General features: G+C 39.2%; 4 protein-coding genes and 2 pseudogenes across 9 annotated transcripts; 4 read left to right on the plus strand and 2 right to left on the minus strand.

Moving 5' to 3' along the window:
* The first annotated feature begins 1782 nt into the window (after positions 1-1782).
* LOC125215183 lies at positions 1783-5127 on the plus strand. The gene is made up of 10 exons (XM_048116523.1): positions 1783-2079; positions 2485-2654; positions 2744-2808; positions 3378-3418; positions 3514-3602; positions 3693-3806; positions 4175-4252; positions 4418-4483; positions 4642-4719; positions 4892-5127. The coding sequence occupies exons 1-10, from the start codon at positions 1923-1925 to the stop codon at positions 4997-4999; spliced, it is 966 nt and encodes a 321-aa protein (XP_047972480.1). The 5' UTR covers positions 1783-1922; the 3' UTR covers positions 5000-5127.
* A 1590-nt stretch (positions 5128-6717) lies between these two features.
* On the plus strand, positions 6718-9422 carry LOC125210927 (transcription factor bHLH47-like). Of its 6 annotated transcripts, none has more exons than XM_048110562.1 (5): positions 6718-6867; positions 8048-8117; positions 8390-8505; positions 8596-8723; positions 8815-9422. In XM_048110562.1, the coding sequence occupies exons 2-5, from the start codon at positions 8056-8058 to the stop codon at positions 9232-9234; spliced, it is 726 nt and encodes a 241-aa protein (XP_047966519.1). In that variant the 5' UTR covers positions 6718-6867; positions 8048-8055; the 3' UTR covers positions 9235-9422. The 6 variants fall into 6 exon arrangements, with proteins under 6 accessions (XP_047966519.1, XP_047966523.1, XP_047966522.1 ...); XM_048110566.1 differs by having other exon boundaries at positions 8402-8505; XM_048110565.1 differs by having other exon boundaries at positions 6750-6863.
* Positions 9423-10532: 1110 nt separating this feature from the next.
* Positions 10533-11111, plus strand: LOC125209982 (pentatricopeptide repeat-containing protein At1g28690, mitochondrial-like). Its single transcript, XM_048109559.1, has one exon. It carries the CDS (start codon positions 10533-10535, stop codon positions 11109-11111), a length of 579 nt encoding a protein of 192 aa, XP_047965516.1.
* Positions 11112-11932: 821 nt separating this feature from the next.
* LOC125210926 lies at positions 11933-16222 on the plus strand (annotated as a pseudogene).
* A 65-nt stretch (positions 16223-16287) lies between these two features.
* Positions 16288-18535, minus strand: LOC125210928 (annotated as a pseudogene).
* A 764-nt stretch (positions 18536-19299) lies between these two features.
* On the minus strand, positions 19300-20340 carry LOC125216401 ((R)-specific enoyl-CoA hydratase). Its single transcript, XM_048118102.1, has 3 exons — positions 19839-20340; positions 19635-19750; positions 19300-19549 (listed from the first exon to the last, which is right to left on the minus strand). Exons 1-3 carry the CDS (start codon positions 20097-20099, stop codon positions 19441-19443), a joined length of 486 nt encoding a protein of 161 aa, XP_047974059.1. The 5' UTR covers positions 20100-20340; the 3' UTR covers positions 19300-19440.
* Positions 20341-24508: the final 4168 nt, after the last annotated feature.

Below are 24508 nucleotides of genomic sequence, written 5' to 3' on the forward strand. Positions count from 1 at the left end.
TTGCAAATCAATACTAATAGGTGATGTTCGGTTTCCAAGATAAAATAATACCGAAATACAATCTAGGATTGAGTTGTGAGATTATTTTAATCATACGGGGTTAGCTATGACTAATTATCTCATGATTATTCATCTAGAATTGAGTTGTGGGGTTGAATCTCATGAACTAAACACACTACAAATTTAATTTCGGATACAATCTTGCAAACCGAACACCCTCATAGTGTAAATGTACAATACCATTCTTGATCCGCCATCCATTAGGAATGATGGTTTGTCGCACCGTGTTTTCCTTTCGATGTCAACAACGTCCTTCGCTTTATCCGATCCGACTAGTTTTGTTATATAATTATCCAACTTTCTGAAAAACGATTGAAAAGTGTAATACCGGTGAGACCATCTCAACAAACCGAGTTTAATATAACGGTAATGAGAGATGAAGAAGATATTTTAGTTAATCAGTTTGTAGACATGTATTTTTCTTATGTGGGCATTCTCCCGAACACATGGTGAACTTATGATCTTTGTCCTTTTCATCTCATAGTTTTCTATACTACTTATGAATTTTCTATTTGGATAAAATTGAAAAACAACTCATCAACGTAATGTGAAAAAGAAGAGATAACAATAATAATATTAAATTAATTAATACTGTATGAAATAAATAATGAACATGTGGCAAGTATTGTAGAAAGTGCAAGTATTCAATGCCAATCTAAGTCACAAGAAACTTTGTTTGTTTTTACATATATATGATAATTGATACATGTGGGACATTTATTGATTTATTTATTGCTAAATATCACCTTATACCTAATTCAAGTTTCTTTTCGATAATGATATATATCAAATAAATTATTGATCTAAGATTAGTATATGTTATTTTTTGTAATAAAGAAGATCAATAGGATTATTATGTAATTTTGAGTTTATACATTTTAATTTAAAATTTATTTAAATTATTAAACTTTAATCTTGTATTGATTATTGTTATGTTAGCAAAATAGATGATCCATTTAGGCCCAAACCCATCTAGCATAAATAGCCCACTAATGTCGACCCTTAAAACTATGAGTAGCCCAATTCAACTTCAACCTTAATTATTATGCGGTGGACAATAATGTCCAAACTCTTAAAAAATAGTATACAATTGTAGTTACTTACTAATTTGTAATCCCTCCGTCCCATTAAATATGCAACATTTGTTTTTCGGCACATGATTTTAAGTAGTGTTGTTTTATGAGTTAGTGAAGAGAGGTTAAAGTAAGAGAGAAGAAAAAATAGAGATAGTAGTGCTTCCATTTTTGGAAACGTTTCATTTTTAATGGGACGAATGGAATATAAACTTTTAGTTAAATTTTATTCTAAACTGTCTATGGAAATTTAATTGAATTATGATTTTTTTTTTATATTTTTCAAAATTTAAATGTGAAATTATGAAAATTTTGTAATTATTCCATCGTACTGAATTTGTTTAGTTTTGTTCTATACACTTCTAGTTTTCTATGCTCAAAACAACCTCGTTTAGTCGTCACATTAATACAGTCACTATTTATTAATATCACCAAATTTTAAATAACCCAAAAAATTAACATGGGACTATTTTAGTTTTTGAAATTTCCATTTGTCATCATATTACTATTCAATATTTATTAATAAATTACTATTATCTCTTAAATTAACAAAAAAATATTGTTAGAATCATTTAAAAAAAATAAAAATGTTTGGTTTTTAAGCTCTTAATAACTTTTAATTGAAAAAAGATTAAAAAAAAGGAAAAGAAGGTAAAAGCCCACGCAAATTTGGTGAAGCTTCTGAACTGATTTCAGCTGCAGAAATCGTCCAATTCACGCATGAAATTCCAAACAACTATTGATTACTGTGCAAAATCTTCAATGTGTTGATGATTAACAGTTCAATATATGCAAATTGTGATGGCTAGAGGGATAATCAAGCACTGGTGGCGTCGGTCACTGAAGATCGCTGCAGTCTGGTTAATCTGCGCTCTCACATTCTTCTGTTTGTTTCAGATGGCTCTACGCAACTCGTCAGCTCGCTCTAGTCGGATCACACAGTCAAGTATGTATAATTTCTCATTTTGCTAACTTTTGTGAGCGATTGTGTTTTCGAAGTTTGTTGATTGAAGCCAGAATCTCGCTGCAGTTTACAATTGATTGGAATTTGCAATTAAGCACTGTGAAATTAGGTTTTGCAATTAAGCGCCGTGAAATTAGCTATGTTTCTGCATTCTAGGTTTTGTATCCCCTAATTAGAAATGACTATTATTAATGAAATGTTTGGTTTGTGAAGTTAAATTTAATTCATTTACTGGATTTCGGTTAGGGTTCTAGAGCAGTTAATGATGATGCTTCGTTGTTCACTGCCTATGGTTAAATTTCTTCAATTTGGCGTCCTGGTTCTTCTGCACTTGATACGAAGAATTTGTGTGTATAAAGATTATGTAACTAGCATTTTGGCGTGCAGCGGGTAATGCTATTGCGAATGCTGAGCAACGATCGATACTATATACACAATTGGCGAAAGAGCTGGATGAGAAAGGAGCAGTTTTTCTCAAACAAGGACAGACTTCTCAGTCATTATCCCTATCCGATCTTTTTACTATAAAGGATGGAACACTGACCCCTGTTCTTAAGGTAATAGTACTACGAGAATGGATCGAATTTTCCAAGCAAGTCCAATGGTGCTTTTTCTCACTGGATGGTTATTGTTTACAATAATGTAGGTTGCGGAACCTCCAGTCCGAGCAAATGTATTGCATTTAAGTACTGAGTTTTCCATTCCAATCTCGTGAGTTATCATACTTATAATTACGTATTCTGAGGGATTGTTATCTGTAGAGTATAGAGATGTACTTATGCAGCTTGAAATAGATTTATTCGAAGTTTAATAGGTGTTAAACGATTTGTGAGAACTGAAGCGGAATCGGTCTTTCCGACTGGATTGACTATGGGATCCAATATTTGTTAAAATCAGATTTTCAGATATAAGAAACCTCATAATGTATTTGTGTGCATCAGAATTTTAGTTGAGGGAGATCTATTCTTATGTTTTCCGTTGAGTACATAATCTCTTACTAATCCTACATTTTATCTTATTATTCCCACATCCTAAAACTACTATTGAATTGTGAGTTCTAAGTTAACACAACTGAATGCTTGGAAGATTGGGGTACATGTTGAATTGTTGCTGAAAAATTAATGTGCGGCCATGTAACAAGCTTTCTCTCTCTTCCCGAATTCATAAAACTGATAACTTTCCTGTTTTCAGATGTTTGAAATACATAAAATCAATCAGAGTTTAGATTGTGCTATATGTTTTGGGTTTATAAATGCTATATTTGCTTGCTATTGATGCAGGGAGGCCGTAAAGAACATACTTTTGCCATACTTTGGAGAAGGTAAGATGTTATTTTATAGCTTATAGGTGCATCTAAAAACATATTGCATGTGCAATTCTGTATATTTTGAAGATATTGATCAGATTTTTGCTTAGCAATCTGGTTTCAGAACTCGAGTATGTATCACTTTAGCATGTTCCACGCCTCACATCACATAACTCCTGTCCCTGCCTCAGAAAAGGAGGTACTGATATTTTTGGTCCTAATCCATAGATTTTGTTCTTTTATTCTCTTGTTTTATTTCATTGCTTGCTCTAAACATCTCGATTCTCAGATAGAAGCTGAAGCTCTTGCCGTAAAAGAAGTTTCGAAGTCGATCTGCCCAATGCATATTGTCCTAGATAAGGTTGTTTTGACCTCGACTGGTGTATTACTAGGTTGTTGGCAGGTATGCTTTTTCATGTTTTCTTCCATGACCATTTCCAGTTTAAGATGAACTCCATATACAACAAATTTTGCTCCTTTTCTTTTATTTATATATGGGTGCGTAAAAGAAATACCAAAATAAAGAAAAAGAGGGTGAGAAAGAGTTAAAGGAATTTTGAGGGGTTTGCAACTATGGCATATTTGATCTTGGAGGTTTAATACGGTGGCATTGGTGCTATTATTTGTTTTCTATGCGAGCCCTCTTAATAAAGCATGTGCCAGCTATGCCTAGTTTGCAGCCAATGGGCTTGTAGTTTTGGTGGAAAATATATATTAACTGCTTGTCTCATTTTCTTAGTAATGGTGATAACTCATACTTATTCTGCTCAGGTGGTCTCTGGTACAGATCCTGTAACCGTTCGTGCTAAACTAAGATCAGCTCTTCCCCGCGCTCCACAAAAGCAGCTCGTAAGAACCAACTTCACATATCTTCCAGTTTTATCTTTCCTACTAATCATGTTAATGTAGGAAGGGTGAATTGCCATGATAGGAACAGTTCTATTTTGAATTGTCGTTGGATGTGGATTTTCAGGATTGACAATATTTTTGATACTGTTTATATGCTTGGGACAGTATAACGAGGCAATGCTTCATACTTCATTTGCACGACTTCTCGCCCCCCCTAAAAAGTTGTCTGAGGTACGACGTGCTGTTATCACTGTCTAATGCATGATGTTTTGATTCCTTATCTTTCCATTGTTTGCACCACTGCTAAATTAACTTTGACTGTAGATCTCACTAAGAAAACGAAAAATGTTGTGTAATACAAATCCTCATTATTCTGTCGAATCTTACAGGAGGAAAAGAAAATGTCAGATCTCCAAGTTTTCCATGAGCTTGTAAGCAGACTAAACCGCAAGATTGCTGGACTGAAGGTTAGTCGAAAGCTCCAATCACGATGACATTTTATGTGAAATTTTATGCTCACAACATAGCATCACAAAAACGTCGTGCACAGGAGTATGTGTGAGATGTATCGCGTATGCTATGTAGTAGCACGTTAAATATCATATGAAATTGCGATTATCTTTGTTTTGATTATCGCAGGCCACAGTTTCGGAACTCTGGTATGTTGAAGAGTTCGATTTGCTTGCACTCGCCTTGAATGGAAACATGAAGATTCACGATTTCAGTTTTGGTTGTTCAGAAGCCTAATGTAGTTTTGTTTATCTTCGGGATTTCTTCACATATTTAAGAGAGAGTAACGTAGAAAAGTATATGTATTAAGTAAAATATATACCAACTATACTCTTTACATTTTATAAAAAACAAAAATATATGCATGAAACTATGAAAATTACTTACCAAACTAAACTAATTAAGGATATTTTATTATACTATAGTAGTACTACTACTATTACATTTTATTGCTTTTATGTCTAGCTTTTACTTTTTTTTCTTGACAGTTATGCCCTTGTCAGGATTGTTGGTATGAGCCATGGGGGTACGGTTGAATATAAGAAATACTAATTGTTTTTTACTAAAAGTTTATGATGTAAACCAATGATATGCTTATTTGGATTAGCAAGATTAGTAGTATAAAAGAGAAAATAATAAAAAATGTCGTGCGAGTGCACACTAATGTGTATTGCAATCCCTTGTATACAAGTATAAATCAACAAAGGTTCCTTTCAATATATTTGTTGTCAAGCTTGACTTTTTGATTTTAATCTACGTTTTAGATATTATTATATATGTGTGGAAGTTGACACCATAGGATATGTTAATCAATAATTGGCTTATTTCCCTTGAAAAATTAAAACATAGAAAAGTAGGAGATAGTATTTGAGAAATTGATAGTATTTGAGAAATTGACTATGTAAAAACGGCATGCTTCATTCCGCCGTGTGTTGTTTATCTCGGAAGGCCGTACCACGTTCTACATAGCCAAGTAGCCAACCATATTATAATAATATAATGAGTAAAATAAGTATTCGAGTGTTGTTATATGTCCATAATGTGGACATCCATATAAGGGTATATTAGTCATTATATATGTTATGTACTTATGTTAATTGTACAATTTGGTAAAGACAAATTAGATTATGTGGCTTCATTTTTTTTTTTACATTCGTGTGTTTAAATCTTTTACATTATTATATAATAATGAAAACATAGGTCTACTTCAAATAACATTGCACTATCTTAAATTATTATCTGATGATTTCATGCTCAAGTCCAATGTCCTATTCGTTTGCCTATAGTTTTTTTTATATATAAATAACTAGTATACTCCACATACTTATAAAGGTTAAATTGTTGAAAAATCATGCAATTTGGTCAAATTCGATTGTCCTACAATTTTAGAAATCAATCACAAAAACCACAAAATTTGAATTTCTACCATGACGACTTCTCTTTGTGAAATCATATACTATGATTTATGATGGCTGAGAAACCATATTGCACGGGCATGGTTGTTGAGTTAAAATATGTTTATACATAATAAACGAAATTTTTTGGTTGAAAAATATCACATGCAATCAATTTTTTTTTGCCATTGGATGGATGATGACGAACGAATTCAATTTTTATGATTTTTTCAACTGATTTTGAAATTACGGGACAAACCATTATATGACTAGTTCTTAGTTTATGTGTGCCCATGCTAAACTTCTATGTATGTTCCAATTTTATGATATCTTTAAATAGACAATTAAGGTGTAGCCAAACTTCATGACTTTTTGATAATTTGCAATTATAAAAACGAGTAAATTAATCAATTAATTTGCAATTATTAAAACAAATAAGCCAATTGATGCAAGAAAGATGAGTTGAGATGAATGGATAGAGCATTGAAAGCATGTGGAATAACTGTTGCCGGAACGTGCTTGCCACACACTACACGACAACACACACTGCCACCGTGGCCTCCATCTTCAATTGATGACTCCTTTTCCCAGTGCTCGCCACACGCTCTCTCTCTCTCTCTCTAAACCAACCACACCTCCAAATTGCTGCAACAAGCAAGAATCCTCTCATTTTCCCCATCTTTGACTTCCCCACAAGTTCTATTTATGTGGGTGAGCTCTTGTTTCATTACTCTCTTGCAAATCAACCTCGGTTTCTCTCTCTTTCGTGAAAAGTTTTGATCTTTGGTAGTAATTGATATGTAAACAGTGGCTTTGAATTCTTGTTGAATTGCTATTCTCAAATTTTATTTATGCATTGAATTTGTTGTTCTATGAAATGGAGATTGAGAATTTTTATTCTTGTTGGAAGATTTTGATGAATTTGGCCTTTTAAAGATGTGATCTTGCCCTCTTGTGTTTCACTTTGGTAATGATATGTAAACAGTGGCTTTGTATTCTTGTTGAATTGCTATTCTCAAACTTTTATTTATGCATTGAATTTGTTGTTCTATGATTTGGAGATTGAGGTTTTTTATTCTTGTTAGAAGATTTTGATGATTTTGGCCTTTTAAAGATGTGATCTTGCCCTCTTGTGTTTCACTTTGGGAATGATATGTAAACAGTGGCTTTGGGTTCTTGTTGAATAGCTATTTTCAAAAGAAAAAATTCCCATGGAGAAAATAGGAATATGTGTTGAATTTGTGTGTCTTGCTATACTCAATGAGATTGAGATTAGGAATTTGTCTTCTTGTTATAAGATTCTGATGAATTTAACCTTTTTAGCTTCCAAATCTCTCTTTTAGTTATGGAATCTCTATGGATAATAAGGGTCTTTTTTGGTGAATTTGGCCTTTTAGCTCCCAATTATGCTTTTGTTTCTCTCTTATGTGACAAAAGCTGTGATCTTGCCATCTTGTGTTTCACTTTGGTTATGATATGTAAGCAGTGGCTTTGGATTCAATTCTTGTTGAATAACTATTTTAAAACAAAAAAATCCCATGGAGAAAATAGGATTATGTTGAAATTGTGTCTTTTGCTATGCTATATGAGATTGAGATTAGGAATTTTTCTTCTTGTTAGAGGATTGTAATGAATTTAACCCTTTTAGCTTCTAACTATGCTTCTGTTTCTCTTTTAGTTGTGGAATCTGCTTCTAACTATACTTTATCCTTTACCCAATTCCCTCTTTGATTGAGCTTTTCATAAGCTAAGAAAAATTGTTATTCCGTTTAAATCTTGATATGTGGTAGACAATACGAAACTTCGATTCTTTATTGATTGCTTTATTCAAACAGTAGACTACTTTGTTGAGTCTCTGACTGTTTGTTTGGTTTATCATAATTTGTGGCAGGAACTTAGATGCAACCCCATATTGCCCCTATAGTTAAGTTTAAAATGGCACTGGAGACGTCAACGAGTGGGTAAGTTCTATGTATGATCGGTTTTTTGTTTGACTATTAAAGGCTCCAGTAAGCTCTATACATAGATCATGTGGTTCTTCTGTATTTCAACTTACAAGGATAAAAAATAAAGCTGTCACTTTCTTCTTTTTATCGTTTCTCGTTTAGTCAAATGCATTTGATTATGAGTAAAGGCATCTTATGGTAGATCGAGTGGCTAGGTGAATTAGCATTCTTTAATCGTGCTGTGGGATTTTGTTGTTTCATCTGATCAATGAAACTCACTTCTCCAGTGACATTTCTAGCAAGAACAATGGAAAGATTCATAAAAGAATTCACAAATCCGAGAGGGAGAAGATGAAACGCGAGAATTTGAACGAGCTGTTTCTTGCTCTAGCAAATTCTTTAGGTAAGGTTTGAAGTTTCCTACCTCTAGCTTCAACGCCAGATTCCTCAATGAGTAACAACTGATGATTTCTTGGTGAACGTATTCTCGCAGAAGTATCTGATCAGAACAACGGCAAGGCTTCCATGTTGGTTGCAGCCACGCGAACAGTGAAAGACATGCTGGATCAGATTGAACGACTCAGAAAAGAGAACGCCACCTTGTTGTCCGAATCCAAATATGTAACTCATCTTAACTCGTTTTTTTCGTTTTCTAGCGACTTGCTTCTGGCCTAATTACATGATAACTAACTGTCTATCGCATATATTGAAGGTTAATGTTGAGACGAGTGAGTTAAAGGATGAAAACACTGCTTTGGAGGCCGAGATTGGTAAGCTTCGGACAGAGATTGAGTCAAAGACCAAGTTGCAGCTCGATCTAAACATAGCCCCTCCTGAATGTCATAACCAAGATCAGGCGAATCACAATCATGATAGTCCTCTCGTCTTTCCCGTCGTGCAACATGGACCACGAGGGCAAATCGTAAGTCCTTCACATTTCACCACATTATGCTCGAACATCCAAGATCCCCCGGAGGTCGGTATTGAACAACTAGCTACCAAGCATGTTTCTCTAGTGAGCAAACCACATGCTCGGTATCTCACTCCAGCCGACAGATGGCCGTCTCAAGTTCTAGATAAACAGACCGAGTTAGGAAGAGCAGTTCCTCGAAGTTATAGAAACACCAAATGATAATGAGGAGTTAGTACTTACTTTATGTATATTTCGGTTTCTGATTAGTAGAGCTGTCTTCGCAAATTTTAGGCTATCCCGACGCAACCATGGCATGTAGAACAGGGGATTAGAAAGTCGTATATGTTTCTCCATTCTCTCATTCTGTTTCGAGATTGATATGATGAATCGAATTATATCTTTGTCAATGATGCCTCTGAAAGCACTCTCTTATTCGTCACGTTCTAATTTTTTTCGAATGTTTTCTTGTAAACGCATCCTATTTTCTTTGATTCTTCGAGAAGAAACGAAGAACGATGTAGAAGAGGACTCTGTAAAGAACAGCCCATCCGAGAATAGCATAAACCTTATGCCACTTGAGATTGTGTCGATTCCTATGCCGAGTGATTCAAGGATGCTGTTCCCAGGTACGTTTCCGAAGGTCTTGTTTTTCTGATACTCATTCATTAGCAGCCCTTCGTACGGATAAGTCATTGTAGAGACGTAATACATCCACTTCCAGTAACGCGGCATTGCGTTGCTGCTCAGGAAGTATCCACAGAAGAGGAAGAAGAGCGCGGTGAATGCAATCACAGCTGCGTAGCCGAGGATGTAGTTTGGCACTGCTGAGCTGACGAAGAACACGAAGGAGTTGGTGGAGATCAGCGATACGTAGAGTACGAGGAGGAAGTATCCGAACGATCCATCAAGTTTCAGCGGGAGCCACACGATCGATGCATACAGGGCTGCCTGCAGGGCCAGGAAAGGGAGGTACGTGATGAGGCCGGCGTGATGAGGCCGGCGACGGTGTAGGAAGACGCGCGGTAGGCGTTGTGGGATGTCTCACGGATGAAGACAAAGTGCTCCTGGATGAAGGCTGGGACAGCGTCGTTGGAGGATAAGAAGAAGAGGCAGACGATGAAGATGAAGAAGCTGACGCAGTCGGTGATGCCCTGAGCGTTGTTAGGACGAAAAGGCGGGACACGAAGAGCTCGGCGTCCTCATGATGGTTATGAAGTTGCGGCGCATCAGTATCCATGTCTCGGGGAGGAATGAATTGGCGAACTTTGGGTTAAGTTTCCGGTATGATTCCATGGTGATGTTACTGTCGGTCATGTAATCGTCTTCACATCCTCCATGGTCTGGCCGCTGGTTATCATGCGGGTGTTGTTTTCGTAGATGCCGGAAAATCGGGAGACAACGGTCTATTGAGAGCTTGAGCGAGCTTAGCCTCGTTGGAGAGAGGCAAGTATGCACATGCGAAAGCTCTTAAGCTTGGCTTTCAGTGTGATATTTTTATTGACACCGCGCTCCTAGACATGTATGCGAAATCTGGAGAAATCAAGAGCTCTGTGAAGATCTTTAATTGGATGCAGAACAAGAACGATGTCGTCTTGACAGCTATGATCCAAGGGCTTGCTGAGAATGGATTTTCTGAGGAGTCACTTCAACGCTTCGATGAAATGGGAAACACCTCATCTATTGCACCAAATGAGCTCATATTTTTGTCAGTGTTGTTTGCTTGCTCTCATTGTGCTCTTGTCGAAAAAGGGCTTGCTTACTTCGACTCGATGGCGAGGATTTACGTCATCAGGCTGAATCAGAGGCACTACACATGCGTGGTGGACATGCCATGTGAACCTGAGGCGAACGCGCGGTCTGCTCTGCTCAGCGGCTGCAGAACCTACGGGGATGAGGAGTTGGGGTCAAGGGCGTCTGTGAAGCTCGCAGAACATGCGGAGGCGAAGCCTGGGGCGTATGTCCTATGCCTCGGGAGGGCGATGGGTCGATGCGATGAAGACGAGAGACGTGATGAGCCGGAAGGGGATCAAGAAGAGTGGGGGCTGCAGTTGGATGGAGCTGAGAAACAGAGTGCATCTGTTTTAGTCACAAGATGAAACTCATGATCAATGGAGAGAAATGGAATTGATTTTGCAGCTGTTGAATACTGAAAGAGAATCATATTTTTGAATATCCCTTTTTGTGATATACATATATCTTGAGGTGAATTAAGCTAGTATTGTTTGTAAATCAAGAAATTGCAGAGTTTTGAGTGAAAATTGTGAATTTGAACATCCTTTTGTAGTAAAGAAAATGGAATTTTGGAGTTGAGAGCTATATATTCTAGTACATTATTAAGAGTTGTTATTCTTGGATAAGGCATACCAATTTGTTTTGAAATGTCATTTTTAGGGTAAGCAAAACGGTGCACTTTATATGGCCAGACCCGAGGCATGGCCGAGGGAATGGCTGTGGATGGGCCGCCTGCGTGGACTGCCAGTCCAAGCCACACGACGAAGCCCAATCCGGTAATTTGTGACTCGACTAATGTGGATATTTGAGGTCTAATTTGAAAAACTGATATTTCATCCGTCCCGCCATAAGTAATTGATTTCCGTCGGAGACAGAATTTAAGAAAAATGATACTATTTAGTTAAGTGAGGATTATAAAGTGAGAGATGAAAAAGTAGGAAAGTTAAAGAGAAAATAAGTAATAAAGATAGAATAGAGTAAGAGAGAAAATATGTTGTTTTTTGCGAAAAAAGTAAATAAATCACTTGTGGGTGTGGGATGGAGGGAGTATGACAGATGAATATATTGATATTTATAAATGTTAGGTGAATAAGACTCATTTAGGGCTCCACAGTTAGGTATATCGCAATAGCCATCATTGACTTTGAAGTTCCCTGTATAAACTCTTTAACTTAGTTTTCTCAGACCCATTTTCTGGCATTATCATTTTCATTCTGTGTGTGCATTCGTAGAGAGAGTTGTTAATCATGGCTGCTTATGGAGCTCTGGTTTCTCTTATGCATATCATAGATACCCTCAAGAAACATCCTTCTCCTCCCATTTCTATCGACGAAAAACAAGTTCAATCCCTCACTCAAAACATTACCTTCTTGCAGGAGTTTCTTGATGGCTATATTTCCCCTTTTGCTGATAGCCACGAAGCTGATCCATTGGAGCGTCGCATTGCTGATGCAGTTTACGCGGCTGAGGATGTTATCGAATCCCATATTGTGGATCAAATTCACAGTGGATCCACAATCGTTGCAGATCATGACTTCTATCACAATCTACAGAAAGTGATTGAAGAAATGGATCTGATCAACAAAGTGGTGAAGAGCATTGCAGTTGAAGCTCAGACCAAGCAGAAGCCCGTTGCTGCCTTGTCGACGCCTTCTCCCACTGTGAAAAAAAGAGTGATCGTAGGCTCTGACGAAGTGTTTCTTGAAGTTTTGGATAAGCTCACCGGAGATCAACCCAAACGCCAAATCATCCCCATCACCGGGATGGGTGGCATTGGTAAGACCACTCTTGCAATGAATCTATTTGAGAACGCACTTGTTAAGGAGCGTTTTGATATTCGTGCTTGGACTACAATTTCTCAAACTTATAATGTTAGAGAAACACTTAGAGAAGTTCTTTTTCGAGCAAGTGGAGGAGATTCAAGTAGTGATCTGAGTGAGAATAAGTTGGGAGAAAAATTACACAAGTTTCTGTTTGGTAGGAGATATCTCGTAATAATGGATGATATGTGGAGCATAGAGGCATGGGAGAAGATGAAAAATTTCTTTCCTGATAACCAAAATAGGAGTCGAATAATCGTAACAACTAGGCTGTCTGACTTGAGTTCTCAATTGAACGAATCATGTATAATTGGCATGAAATTTCTAGACAAGGCTAGTAGTTGGGATTTATTTTGTAAGACCGTGTTCGGGAAAGAAAGTTGTCCAATTGAGTTGGAGAAGATTGGAAAGAATGTTGTAGGAAATTGTAAATGACTTCCTTTATCAATTGCTACGATAGGAGGTCTTTTGGCAAAATCTGAGCGTACAAAAGAATGTTGGGAGCGTATAGAGCAAAATATAAATTCAATTGTTATTAACAGTAACGACGGATTTTGCTTGAAAATATTGAGGATGAGTTATATCTTACTGCCGAACTATTTAAAGCCATGCTTTTTGTATATGGGTATTTTTGACGAAGATGACCGTATCTGTGTGTCAATGCTTGAGAAGTTATGGGTTTCTGAAGGATTTTTAAAACCAAGGAGTGGAAAATGTTTGGAAACACTTGCACGAGAGTATTTTAAGGAATTGGTTGATCGAAATCTCGTTTTAGTTGATGAATTGGGATCTACTGGAAACGTTAAGTTTTGTAAAATTCATGATTTGTTGAGAGATTTGTGTTTAAAAGAAGTTGAAAGGGAAAGATTTTACCAATTCATAAGAGATGGTCCTCCGGCCAGTATTAGCGAACGTCGAGCCGTTCTTAAAACGGGAGGGTTGTTAGGATCTTGGTCACATGCTCGTTCCATAATATGTGATTACGACAAAGCAACACATGAGGATGGCAAGGTTCTACCGTCTCAGGATCTTCGATTGTTGAGGACATTCAAAGCATGTGATTCTGATAGTTATTTCCTAGAAAATGTGTTGGAATTGGTGAACTCATGGTACCTTGCTATCAATGTTTATGCTGATTCCAAATTCTCTAGTTCAATTGATCTACTTTGGAATCTACAGACATTGATTATTTATTCATATTTTGTGGACTCTCTTCATGTACCAAATGAAATATGGAAATTGCATCAACTTCGGCATCTTGAATTTCCGGGGAACGAATTGATTCTCCCAAATCCTCCTAGTGACGATAGTGACATTGTCATTATGGAGAATCTACAAACACTAAGAGGTGTTAAGGATTTGTTATTGAATGAGGAGGTGGTTAAAAGAATTCCCAATGTGAAGAAATTGTATTTAACATACACTTCGGATCAAATGGAGGGAGAAAACTGTCTAAGCTATCTTCAATGCTTCAGTAAATTGGAAAGCTTATGCTGCCGCACCTTTGATCGCTGTGGTGACTTTTTGCTGAGGATTAATTTCCCTAACTCTATCAAGAAGTTGGATGTTGTTGGCAATTATGGCAGTGGGTTTAGCACAAAGTTGGAAGAAATATTGCCTAAAATCGGTTCGTTACCTCTTCTTGTGAAGCTCGTATTAAGAAATGGTGTCTTCGCAACAGGCAAGTGGGAAACAATTGAAGGCCAGTTCCAGAACCTCAAGTTTCTAAAGTTGAGGAATTGTGAAGGTCTAGTAAATTGGATTGTGTCAGACAGCTCCCACTTTCCACTTCTCGAGAAGCTTAGTCTCGATTGTTTATCTGAACTCGAGGAAATCCCATCTGAAGTTGGAGAAATAGCAACGCTGAAATCGACTTCATTGTATGGTTGCAGTGAAGCAGCTGTGGCATCAGCGAAAAAGATTGTAGAAGAACGTGAGGATCTATATGGAGAGCAATTAGACCTTCGTTTTTAAGGTTAGAAGATGCCGAAAACCGTCAAGACCGTGTATTAGAGTTGTAATTTTTAAGAGCAAGCATTGGGTTTCTTACTTATGCTCTACTGTAAGAGCATGCATTGTGATTCCATGTAATTTGTTTTCAATCTTTTTTCATTTTATAAATATTGGATTTGCATATGAGCTCTTATTTCTGTCAGTGTTGTTGCTTGCTCGAAAAAGGGCTTGCTTACTTCGACTCGATGGAGAAAATACACAACATCAGGCCGAATCAGAGGCACTACACGTGCGTGGTGAGCATGCTCTCTCGAGCAGGGCGTCTCCGTGGGGCGGAGGAGTTCTTAGCGAGTATGCAGTGTGAACCCGAGGCAAACGCTTGGTCTGCTTTGCTCAGTGGCTGCAGAACCTTGGGGACGAGGAGTTGGGCTCGAGGGCGTGTGAGAAGCCAGGGGAGTATGTTCTGCTGTCGAATCGGGAGGGCAATGGGTCAATGCAATGAAGACGAGAGACATGATGAGCCGGAAAGGGATCAAGAAGAGTGGGGGTTGCAGTTGGATGGAGCTGAGAAACAGAGTCCATCTGTTTTATTCACACGATGAAACTCACAGGGTGAAAGTCATGAGAAATGGAGAGAGATGAATTTGTAAAATGCATTTGATTAGCAAAAAGAGCGTTTCTCGTTCTTCGTTTCATCTGATCATTAAAGCTCACTTCTCCAGTGACATTTCTAGCAAGAACAATGGAAAGATTCCTAAAAGAATTCACAAATCTGAGAGGGAGAAGAGGAAACGCGAGAATTTGTAAGGTTTGAAGTTTTCTACCTCTAACTTCAAAAGCAGATTCCTCAATGAGTAACGACTGATGATTTTTTGGGCGAACGTATTCTCTCAGAACTATCTGATCAGAACAACGGCAAGACTTCCATGTTGGTTGCAGCCACGCGAACAGTGAAAGACATGCTCGATCAGATTGAACGTCTCCGTAAAGACAACGCCACCTTATTGTCCGAATCCAAATATGTAATTCATCTTAACTCATTTTTTTTCTCGTTTTCTAACGACTTGCTTTTGGCCTAATTGTATATCGCATATATTGAAGGTTAATGTTGAGACGACCGAGCTAAAGGATGAAAACACTGCTTTGATGGGTGAGATTGGTAAACTTCGGACAGATATCGAATCAAAGACCAAGTTGCAGCTCGATCTAAACATGGCCCCTCCTGAATGTCAAAACGAAGATCGTGCATCCCACAATCGTGATAGTCCTTTTGTCTTTCCTGTCGTGCATCATGGACCACGAGGGCAAATCGTAACTCCTTCACATCTTGCCACATTCTGCTCGAATCCTCCAGAGCTCGGTATTAATTGAACATCTTGCAGCCAAGCATAGTTCTCTAGTGAGCAAACCACATGCCAGATATCTCACTCCAGCCGACAGATGGCCGTCTCAAGATCTAGAAAAGCAGCCCGAGTTAGGAAGAGCAGTTCCTCGAAGTTATAGAAACACCAAATGATAATGAGGAGTTAGTACTTACTTTATGTATATTTCGGTTTCTGATTAGTAAGCTGTCTTCGCAAATTTTAGACTATCCCGATGCAACCATGGCACGTAGAACAGGGGATTAGAAAGTCGTATATGTTTCTCCATTCTCTCATTCTGTTTCGAGATTGATATGATGAATCGAATTATATCTTTGTCAATGATGCCTCTGAAAGCACTCTCTTATTCGTCACGTTCTAATTTTTTTCGAATGTTTTCTTGTAAACGCATCCTATTTTCTTTGATTCTTGGAGAAGAAACGAAGAACGATGTAGAAGAGGACTCTGTAAAGAACAGCCCATCCGAGAATAGCATAAACCTTATGCCACTTGAGATTGTGTTCGATTCCTATGCCGAGTGATTCAAGGATGCTGTTCCCAGGTACGTTTCCGAAGGTTTTGTCTTTCTGATACTCATTCATTAGCAGCCCTTCGTATGGATAAGTCATTGTAGAGACGTAGTACATCCACCTCCAGTAACGCGGCATTGCGTTGCTGCTGAGGAAGTAGCCACAGAAGAGGAAGAAGAGCGCGGTGAATGCAATCACAGCTGCGTAGCCGAGGATGTAGTTTGGCACTACTGAGCTGACGAAGAACACGAAGGAGTTGGTGGAGATTAGCGATACGTAGAGTACAAGGAGGAAGTAGCCGAACGCTCCATCGAGTTTTAACGGGAGCCACACGATCGATGCATACAGGGCCGCCTGCAGGGCAAGGAAAGGGAGGTACGTGATGAGGCCAGCGACAGTGTAGGAAGACGCGCGATAGGCGTTGTGGGATGTCTCGCGGATGAAGACGAAGCGCTCCTGGATGAATGCTGGGACAGCGTCGTTGGAGGAGAAGAAGAAGAGGCAGACGGTGAAGATGAAGAAGCTGACGCGGTCGGTGATGCCCTGAGGGTTGTCTTTGGGGTGCCAGAACATGGTTGCCATCATGAATCCCATAATGGTGAGGACGAAAAGGCGGGACACGAAGAGCTCGGGCGTTCTTATGATGGTGAGGAAGTTGCGGCGCATCAGTATCCATGTCTCGGGGAGGAAGGAATTGGCGAACTTTGAGTTATGTTTCCGGTATGATTCCATGGTGATGGTACTGTGGGTCATGTAGTCGTCTTTGTTGAGAGTGTGGTCGCTGCTGTGAGGAGTCGGCGTCCCTTGTAGCATCTCGCTCGAGTAGGCGCAGTATCCCTGAGTCGGGCTGCAGGTATAGAATGAGAGGTATGTATATAAACACGTGTTTTAATGTACCATTCATAAAGTAACAAAGAGAATGGGAAAATGTAGTTTTTGAACTAGTTTAATTTTAAGGGACCATCCAAAATGGTAAAAATAACCTATTTTTATGCGACATTCAAGATTATAGCTTTACCTTTTTTCTAAAGCTTGAGACCCGTCTGCTGCCGTCTTGTGGCTGCCCGGGAGTTCCGTTGAAGCCGGCATCTCTTCATAGGCCACCAGCTGCGGCGGCCTAACTCCGGTGAGTGCGAATTCAGCCAACACCTCGACACCTATATCCGACCTATCATACTCTTGCACCACATCGATGAAATACTCCATGGGGTTCTCGCCCTTGGAGACCTTGCGCCCGATCCGGCCTAGGTGGGCAACGATGCCCTTAGGAGCACCCTGGTACACGAGCTGCCCTCGAGCCAGGATGATGACGTGCTCCAGCAGCAGCTGTATCCGAGACGAGGGCTGGTGGATTGTGAGCACCACAGTGCTCCCGGATCGCGCTATGTCGTGAACCTTCTCCATCACACTGTGAGCACTGGTGGAGTCCAAACCCGAAGTGGGCTCGTCCAAGAACAAGAGAGAAGGTCTGTGGATGATGTCCACTCCGATCGTCACCCTCCGGCGCTCCCCACCCGAGACGCCCCTCCTCCCTTCGTCGCCTATGTAAGTATTCCTCGACGACTGCTTACTTAACACAAGAACTCAATAGTTAGTCTCTAAACTATGTGATTTCAAGAATTTGGATCTTCACGTGACATACCGATAAACCGAGCTTCTCGATCAGCTGCTCAACGCACAGCCTTTTGTCGGCCGCGGACATCGATCCGAGCCTGAAATCAGCAGCGAACATCAGTGTCTCGTAAACAGTGAGCATAGGAAACAGCCTATCATCCTGCATTATGTATGCTGAAATCCTCTTGATCAGGTTCGGGTTAACATCGGCACCGTCTAGTGACACGCGTCCCATGAGGCTCCCGGCCGCGATCCGGCCGGCCAGACCGTCCAAAAATGTCGACTTTCCAGCTCCGCTCGGGCCCATGACTGCGGTGATGCAGCCTTTTGCTGCATAGCCAGTTATATTATGCAGCAAGTCAACTTCTTGCTTCATCCAATTTCCATTGGAATTTTTCACCTTCTTGATCACAGTGTATGTGAGGTTGGAAAACTCGAGCCCCCCGGCGAAGTTCACGGCCTTCACAATGTCGAACATTGTGTCTGGACGTCGGTCGACGGCGTCTTTCATCCTCCCTAGATTTTGGATTAAAATGTTATCAAGATTGTAGAATCTTGGGATTTTATATACAAGCTACATTAGGCATTGTGCAATCCGATTTTTTTGGAAATGTTTTATATGGAATTGAAAAATGATATTTCTTGTTTGGTTTTCATCAGTTTTGCCTGAGATTTTTGTTTTGTTTTGGTAAAAATAGGGGTAGTTACTATCCACAGCTTTGTCTAGAAATGGTGTTTGTGTTAATATATACTAGTTTTTAATTAGAGTTAAATTAGGTTGGTGGGAATCATAGGATTAATCGAAAAGGTGGTGTATTATGTTAAAACAGGGATGTTAATTAATACTAATGTGTAATATCATCAACTATGTCACTTTTGGGTGTTTCCTATTAACTTCAAAGTTGACAAAAAAATCTATGAAATTTGGGATAGTAGACAATTTCTCATAAAATAATTTCCCTCGAATTAGATCTAATGTGGCACATCGAAATGTATACATGGATTTAGCTGACTGTTTCACCTAACAACGTCACTTAGAGGTACTCTAAGCGACGTCATTTCATGATGTGCCACATCAGATCTAACTCGGGGAAAATCAATTTTGTGGGAAATTGGCTACTGTCGCCAAGTTTATGGGTTTCTTCGCCAACTTTAAAGTTCACCGGAAAACCTATTAATAATTGATTGAGTTAATTGCCTTTAGATACGTAAACTTTCAACATTTTCTAGTTTTTTCGAACTTCATTTTTTGACTCAGAAAGGAACTTGATAGTCTAAATAGAAAGACAAAAATGCATAGTAACAACACAATCAAATATCCCTTCAAAATCAATGGATGGAAAATAAAATCAAACAACACAAGCAAAAGCAAACTCATAACAATCAAGAAAAAGCAGGTCGAAACGCAGTCTCCGGTCACCCCTGGCCGACTCCATTCACTGCCAGCGAGGGTAGAATTGCCGTAGCCTCACCACCAATCACGACCTCGCCACCATCTCTCCGGCAAGTAGTCGCAAATTTCACCCTATCGGCCAAAGAAACAACGCACCATTCAACAAAGAAACAACTTCACATGACAGGAAGCAAAGGCAAGTTTGTCAATTTCTTACATGAACTTATCTTTGAGCTGTCTAATGCTGTTTGCCTGCACTTCACCAACAACATCATCTCCTACGAAAACCGGCGCCCTAAACTCCAGCGTTTGCTTCACGTAAATCGCCCCTGGCTAAGCAAGGATGCAATGATCATCAATCACATATACTTGGAATCAATTCTAAAACAAAATGTGCAATTGAAGAAGAAGAAACGCTTACGAAATGGGAAGCGATGATCCTCGGAAACAGGGAAGCAACGAGCAATCCCGGGATAGGAGTGTCTTTGTATCCGGCTTTCGTGGCGCATTCCAAATCAAAGTGGAGTGGATTATGATCGTGTGTTAGCTTCGAGTAATCCTCGACTTCGGCTATGGAAAATATTCTGGATTGCTTCAAAATGTCACCGGGTTTAAGCACGTTTGATGCTGATGAAGAGTAATGCTTCAGAGAGGAAACAGAGTTCAAGAACAATCGCTGCATCGCTGTAACAGTTTTAGGGATTCTCTTGGGTTTTTTATCGAACAGGTGGAGTGCAGTTATTACTAGATTATGTTGCGATGGTATAGCGATTTCATGGAAGAGTTGTGAGTGGAGTGGGATATAGTGATAAGCTGTCCAAGAACTATTTTTTTATTGCAAGCTTCAATTTCGAGGATATTAAGACGATTATCTAAAACCGCCTGAGAGTAAATGCCTCTTTGTCAAATGAGACTGATTTTAGAAATTGTTTAACTTTCTGAATAAAATAGATCCAACTAGACATAAGTATGATAGATTATACTAACAACTTTGAAAATTAAACCAAGATACATGAATAAATTTACTAAATTGTCCTTTATTTTTCTCACTTTCAATTTGTGCATATATATTAATGAGACTAATTTAATCACACAAAATTTAACATTTTATTTTATGTTTGCACCAAATATAAATTAAAGATAGCTTAAATTTCAACACGCATGAACAATGATATATATCATGATCATTATTATTCTATCTAGTCATGACATGTATAGTCTACCAAACAAGCCCTATATACTACCATCGTCCTAAAAAAATTAGTCCACTTTTACTATTTTGATCTATCTTCCTAAATTAGTTCAGTTCTATTTCTCTCTTGCTTTTATTAATTTTGCAGTTAAACTCGTATCCTTTAAAAATTTTATATATTTATGAAACAAAAGGATTATAAAATAAAATTTATTAATTAAATTCTAATATATCATAGACGCCCAATTTATAATTGCAAGGAAAAGTTAGTTCTTCTCTACCATCTACAATTGGAATACTACATTTAATTTTTAATCATAAGATTCTCATCCTACAATTATGTTCTTAATCCACCACTATAAACATTAACCCACAATATATTTTTCTTAATATACTAATTTATCATTTTTTACCACGTGATCCGCACTTAGGAGTTAGGGCTTTTCTTTGAGTCTTTTCATTAAATAATTTTGAGAGGAGAATTGAGTAGAAATGAACCCCCAAAAAATCACTATTTCAAAAGTGACAAGAAACACTAGAAAATATTTTCCCTCCCCAAACACTAGTACAAAAATGCTTACTCAAAATAGGAGGAAATCCAACATCACATATTTGTGCAGCACTAAACGCTAGACTTATTTAGACATGAAGACCAACTATCAACCACCTCCACAACTGTCTCATCATCCACCTCCGCAACCGTCTCACCAGCCGGTGCAACCCCACACCCGAGCAGGCGAGACAACACCCTCGGCCACCAATCTTCGTATGTCTGTTCCATTGGAATCCTTCTGCTCCTCAGGACTCGCTCGTTTAAACCACCAATGATAGCTTCCACCGGAGTCCTGAGTCCGCCCCATGGCACATCCTCCGGGATGAAGAACTCGTCCTCCTCCCACCCTAAATTATCGTATATAGTTTTACGCACCACCTCCACCCTACTATCATTCTTGTAGTCCTCATCATCTGAGCTCACCTCGTCGTGGTTACCTTTCCCATAGTTGAGTCCACAACCACTCGTTGGAAAACGATGGCCAGTTGGAATTCGATCACCATACGCACCTTGAGAAGCTATCGATCTGACCTCATTATTTGAGCTCACCTCATTGTGATTACCTTTCCCATAGTTGAGTCCATGACCATTAGCTGGAACACGATAGCCAGTTGGAATTCGATCATCATCTGAGCTCACCTTGTGGTGATTACGTTTCCCATAGTTGAGTCCATGACCATTAGCTGGAACACGATGATAGCCAGTTGGAATTCGATCATCATCTGAGCTCACCTCATCGTGATTACCTTTCCCATAGTTGAGTCCACGGCTACTAGTTGGAAAACGATGGCCGGGTGGAATTCGATCACCAAATGCACCTTGAGAAGCCTTCGACTTGACCTCACGAGGAGGGGATGGTGTAGGGAGCCGATCAAGAGTCACGAAGAATTTAGGCGTTTTGAACATCTTGGCAGCACGGTGCAAATCTTGTGTCGATAGGATTCTCGATTTCACTTGAGAGTCCTCATGAGAGACCTGACAATGCAGAACATATTTGAAGGTGGTCTGATCAGCCTCGACAATTCTATGCACGAAATCCATGAATTCATCTAAAGATGTTTTCAGCAACGACGGCAAGAAGAATAGTGACTCCGTCCCATATTGGTATTTCCATCCCGACCATTCCCCGTTATAAGCAACAATAACTTTATCCTCATCATCTGAGCTCTCCTCGTCGTGATTACCTTCATCAATGCCACATAAGTTTTTCCCTGCAGTTTGACCTTCAAAAACCTTTGCCACTTTGTTAGGCTGATTGACAGCCATTTGGTCATCACCAAATGCACCTTGGGAAGCCATTGACTTGACCTCATTAGAAGGAGGGGATGGCGTGGGGAGCCTCCAATCACTAGTCACGAAGAATTTTGGCGTTTTGAACACTTTGGCAGCACGGTGCAAATCTTGCATCGATAACATTCTCCATTTCACTAGAGAGTCCTCATGAGAGACCAGACAATGCAGGACATACTTGAAGCTGGTCTGATCAAACCCGACAATTCTATGCACGAGATCCATGAATTCGTCGAAAGATGTCTTCAGCAACGGCCAGAAGACGAGTGTCTCCTTCCCGGATTGGTATTTCCGTCCCACCCAATCCCCGTGATAAGCCACCATAATTTTATCCTCACCATCACCGGTTTGAAAACAGTGGACAGCTGAAATTTGATCATCACGAAATGCACCTTGAGAAGCCTTCGACTTGGCCTCATCAGGAGGAGGGGATGGCGTGGGGTGACTCCAATCAAGGCTCACGAAGAATTTAGGCGTTTTGAACATCTTGGAAGCACGATGCAAATCTTGTGTCGATACGATTCTCCATTTCACTTGAGAGTCCTCATGAGAGACCACACAAGTCAGAACATAACTGAATCTGGTCTGATCAACCTCGACAATTCTATGCACGAGATCCACGAATTCATCAAAAGATGTCTTCAGCAACGGCCAGAAGATAAGTGACTCCGTCCCAGATTGGTATAGCTGTCCCTTCCAATCCCCGTGATGAGCAAGAATAACTTTATCCTCATCATCACAAGTAGGAAAACGATGGACAGTTGGAATTTGATTGTCACCAAGAGTAACGAAGAATTTAGGCGTTTTGAACATCTTGGCAGCACGGTGCAAATCTTGTGTCGATAAGATTCTCCATTTCACATGAGAGAGCAGACAATGCAGAACATATTTGAATCTGGTCTGATCAGCCTCGACAATTCTATGCACGAGATCCACGAATTCATCGAGAGATGTCTTCCGCAACGGCAAGAAGATGAGTGACTCCATCGCAGATTTGTATATTTGTCCCCGCCAACACCCCTGATGAGCCACAATAACTTTATCCTCATCATCTGAGCGCACCTCGTCGTGATTACCTCCATCAATGTTTTTCCTTGCAGTTTGACCTTCAAAAACCTTTGCCACGTTGTTAGGCTGGTTGACAGCCTTTGATTTGGCCACCGGTTCTGAGCTAGGCCTTGGTCCATGGAAGTATGATGGTGGATAATACGTAGATGGTGGACGATACGAAGGTGGACGAGGGTTTTTGTTCCTAGAAACAATGCTAGTTTGCAAACGATGGACAGTTGGAAGCTGATCATCACAAGGAGGGGATGATTCAGGGGGCTTCTTCCAATCAAGATTCACGAAGAATTTAGGCGTTGCTAACATCTTGGCAGCACGGTGCAAATCTCGTGTCGAAAAGATTCTCGATTTCACTTGAGAGTCCTCAAGAGAGACCAGACAATACAGAACATACTTGTATTTGGTCAGATCAGCCTCGACAATGCTATGCACGAAATCCATGAATTCATCGAGAGACGTCTTCAGCACCGGCCAGAAGATGAGTGACTCCGTCTTAGTACGGTATGTGTGCCCCTGCCATTGCCCGTGATAAGCCAAAATAACTTTATCCCCATCCATCTGAATGAAATTTCACATTGATCAACAGATTAAAAAAAAAAAACAGAACAAAATATGATGAATAAATAAATTAAAATACAGAAACACACCCACAAACACACAGAGATAATCTCTAACTATAAAAACTCAAGAAACAGATTTCTCAAACTTGAAATGCTGGAGAAAGCATGCCAACTCTAAAAAATACTCACAAATTAGGATTTTTGACAGCTTTTCTTCAAGAGATTATAGCAAAATCACAGTCACAAGCCTTTGATAATCATCAATAATCCATAAATAGCTAGATTTTAAGGCCTTCATTGAATTGGTTTATTCACTATTTAATTTATGAAATGGAATGGAATCAAACCTTGTGTAAGTTCAACAAACATCAATCAGTTAATTTTTGGGGGTTGTAGATGCACAATTTTCACTTCCCCTTCACAATAAACTT

This window comes from Salvia hispanica, chromosome 3 (genome assembly GCF_023119035.1).
Source record: "Salvia hispanica cultivar TCC Black 2014 chromosome 3, UniMelb_Shisp_WGS_1.0, whole genome shotgun sequence".
NCBI lineage: Eukaryota > Viridiplantae > Streptophyta > Magnoliopsida > Lamiales > Lamiaceae > Salvia > Salvia hispanica.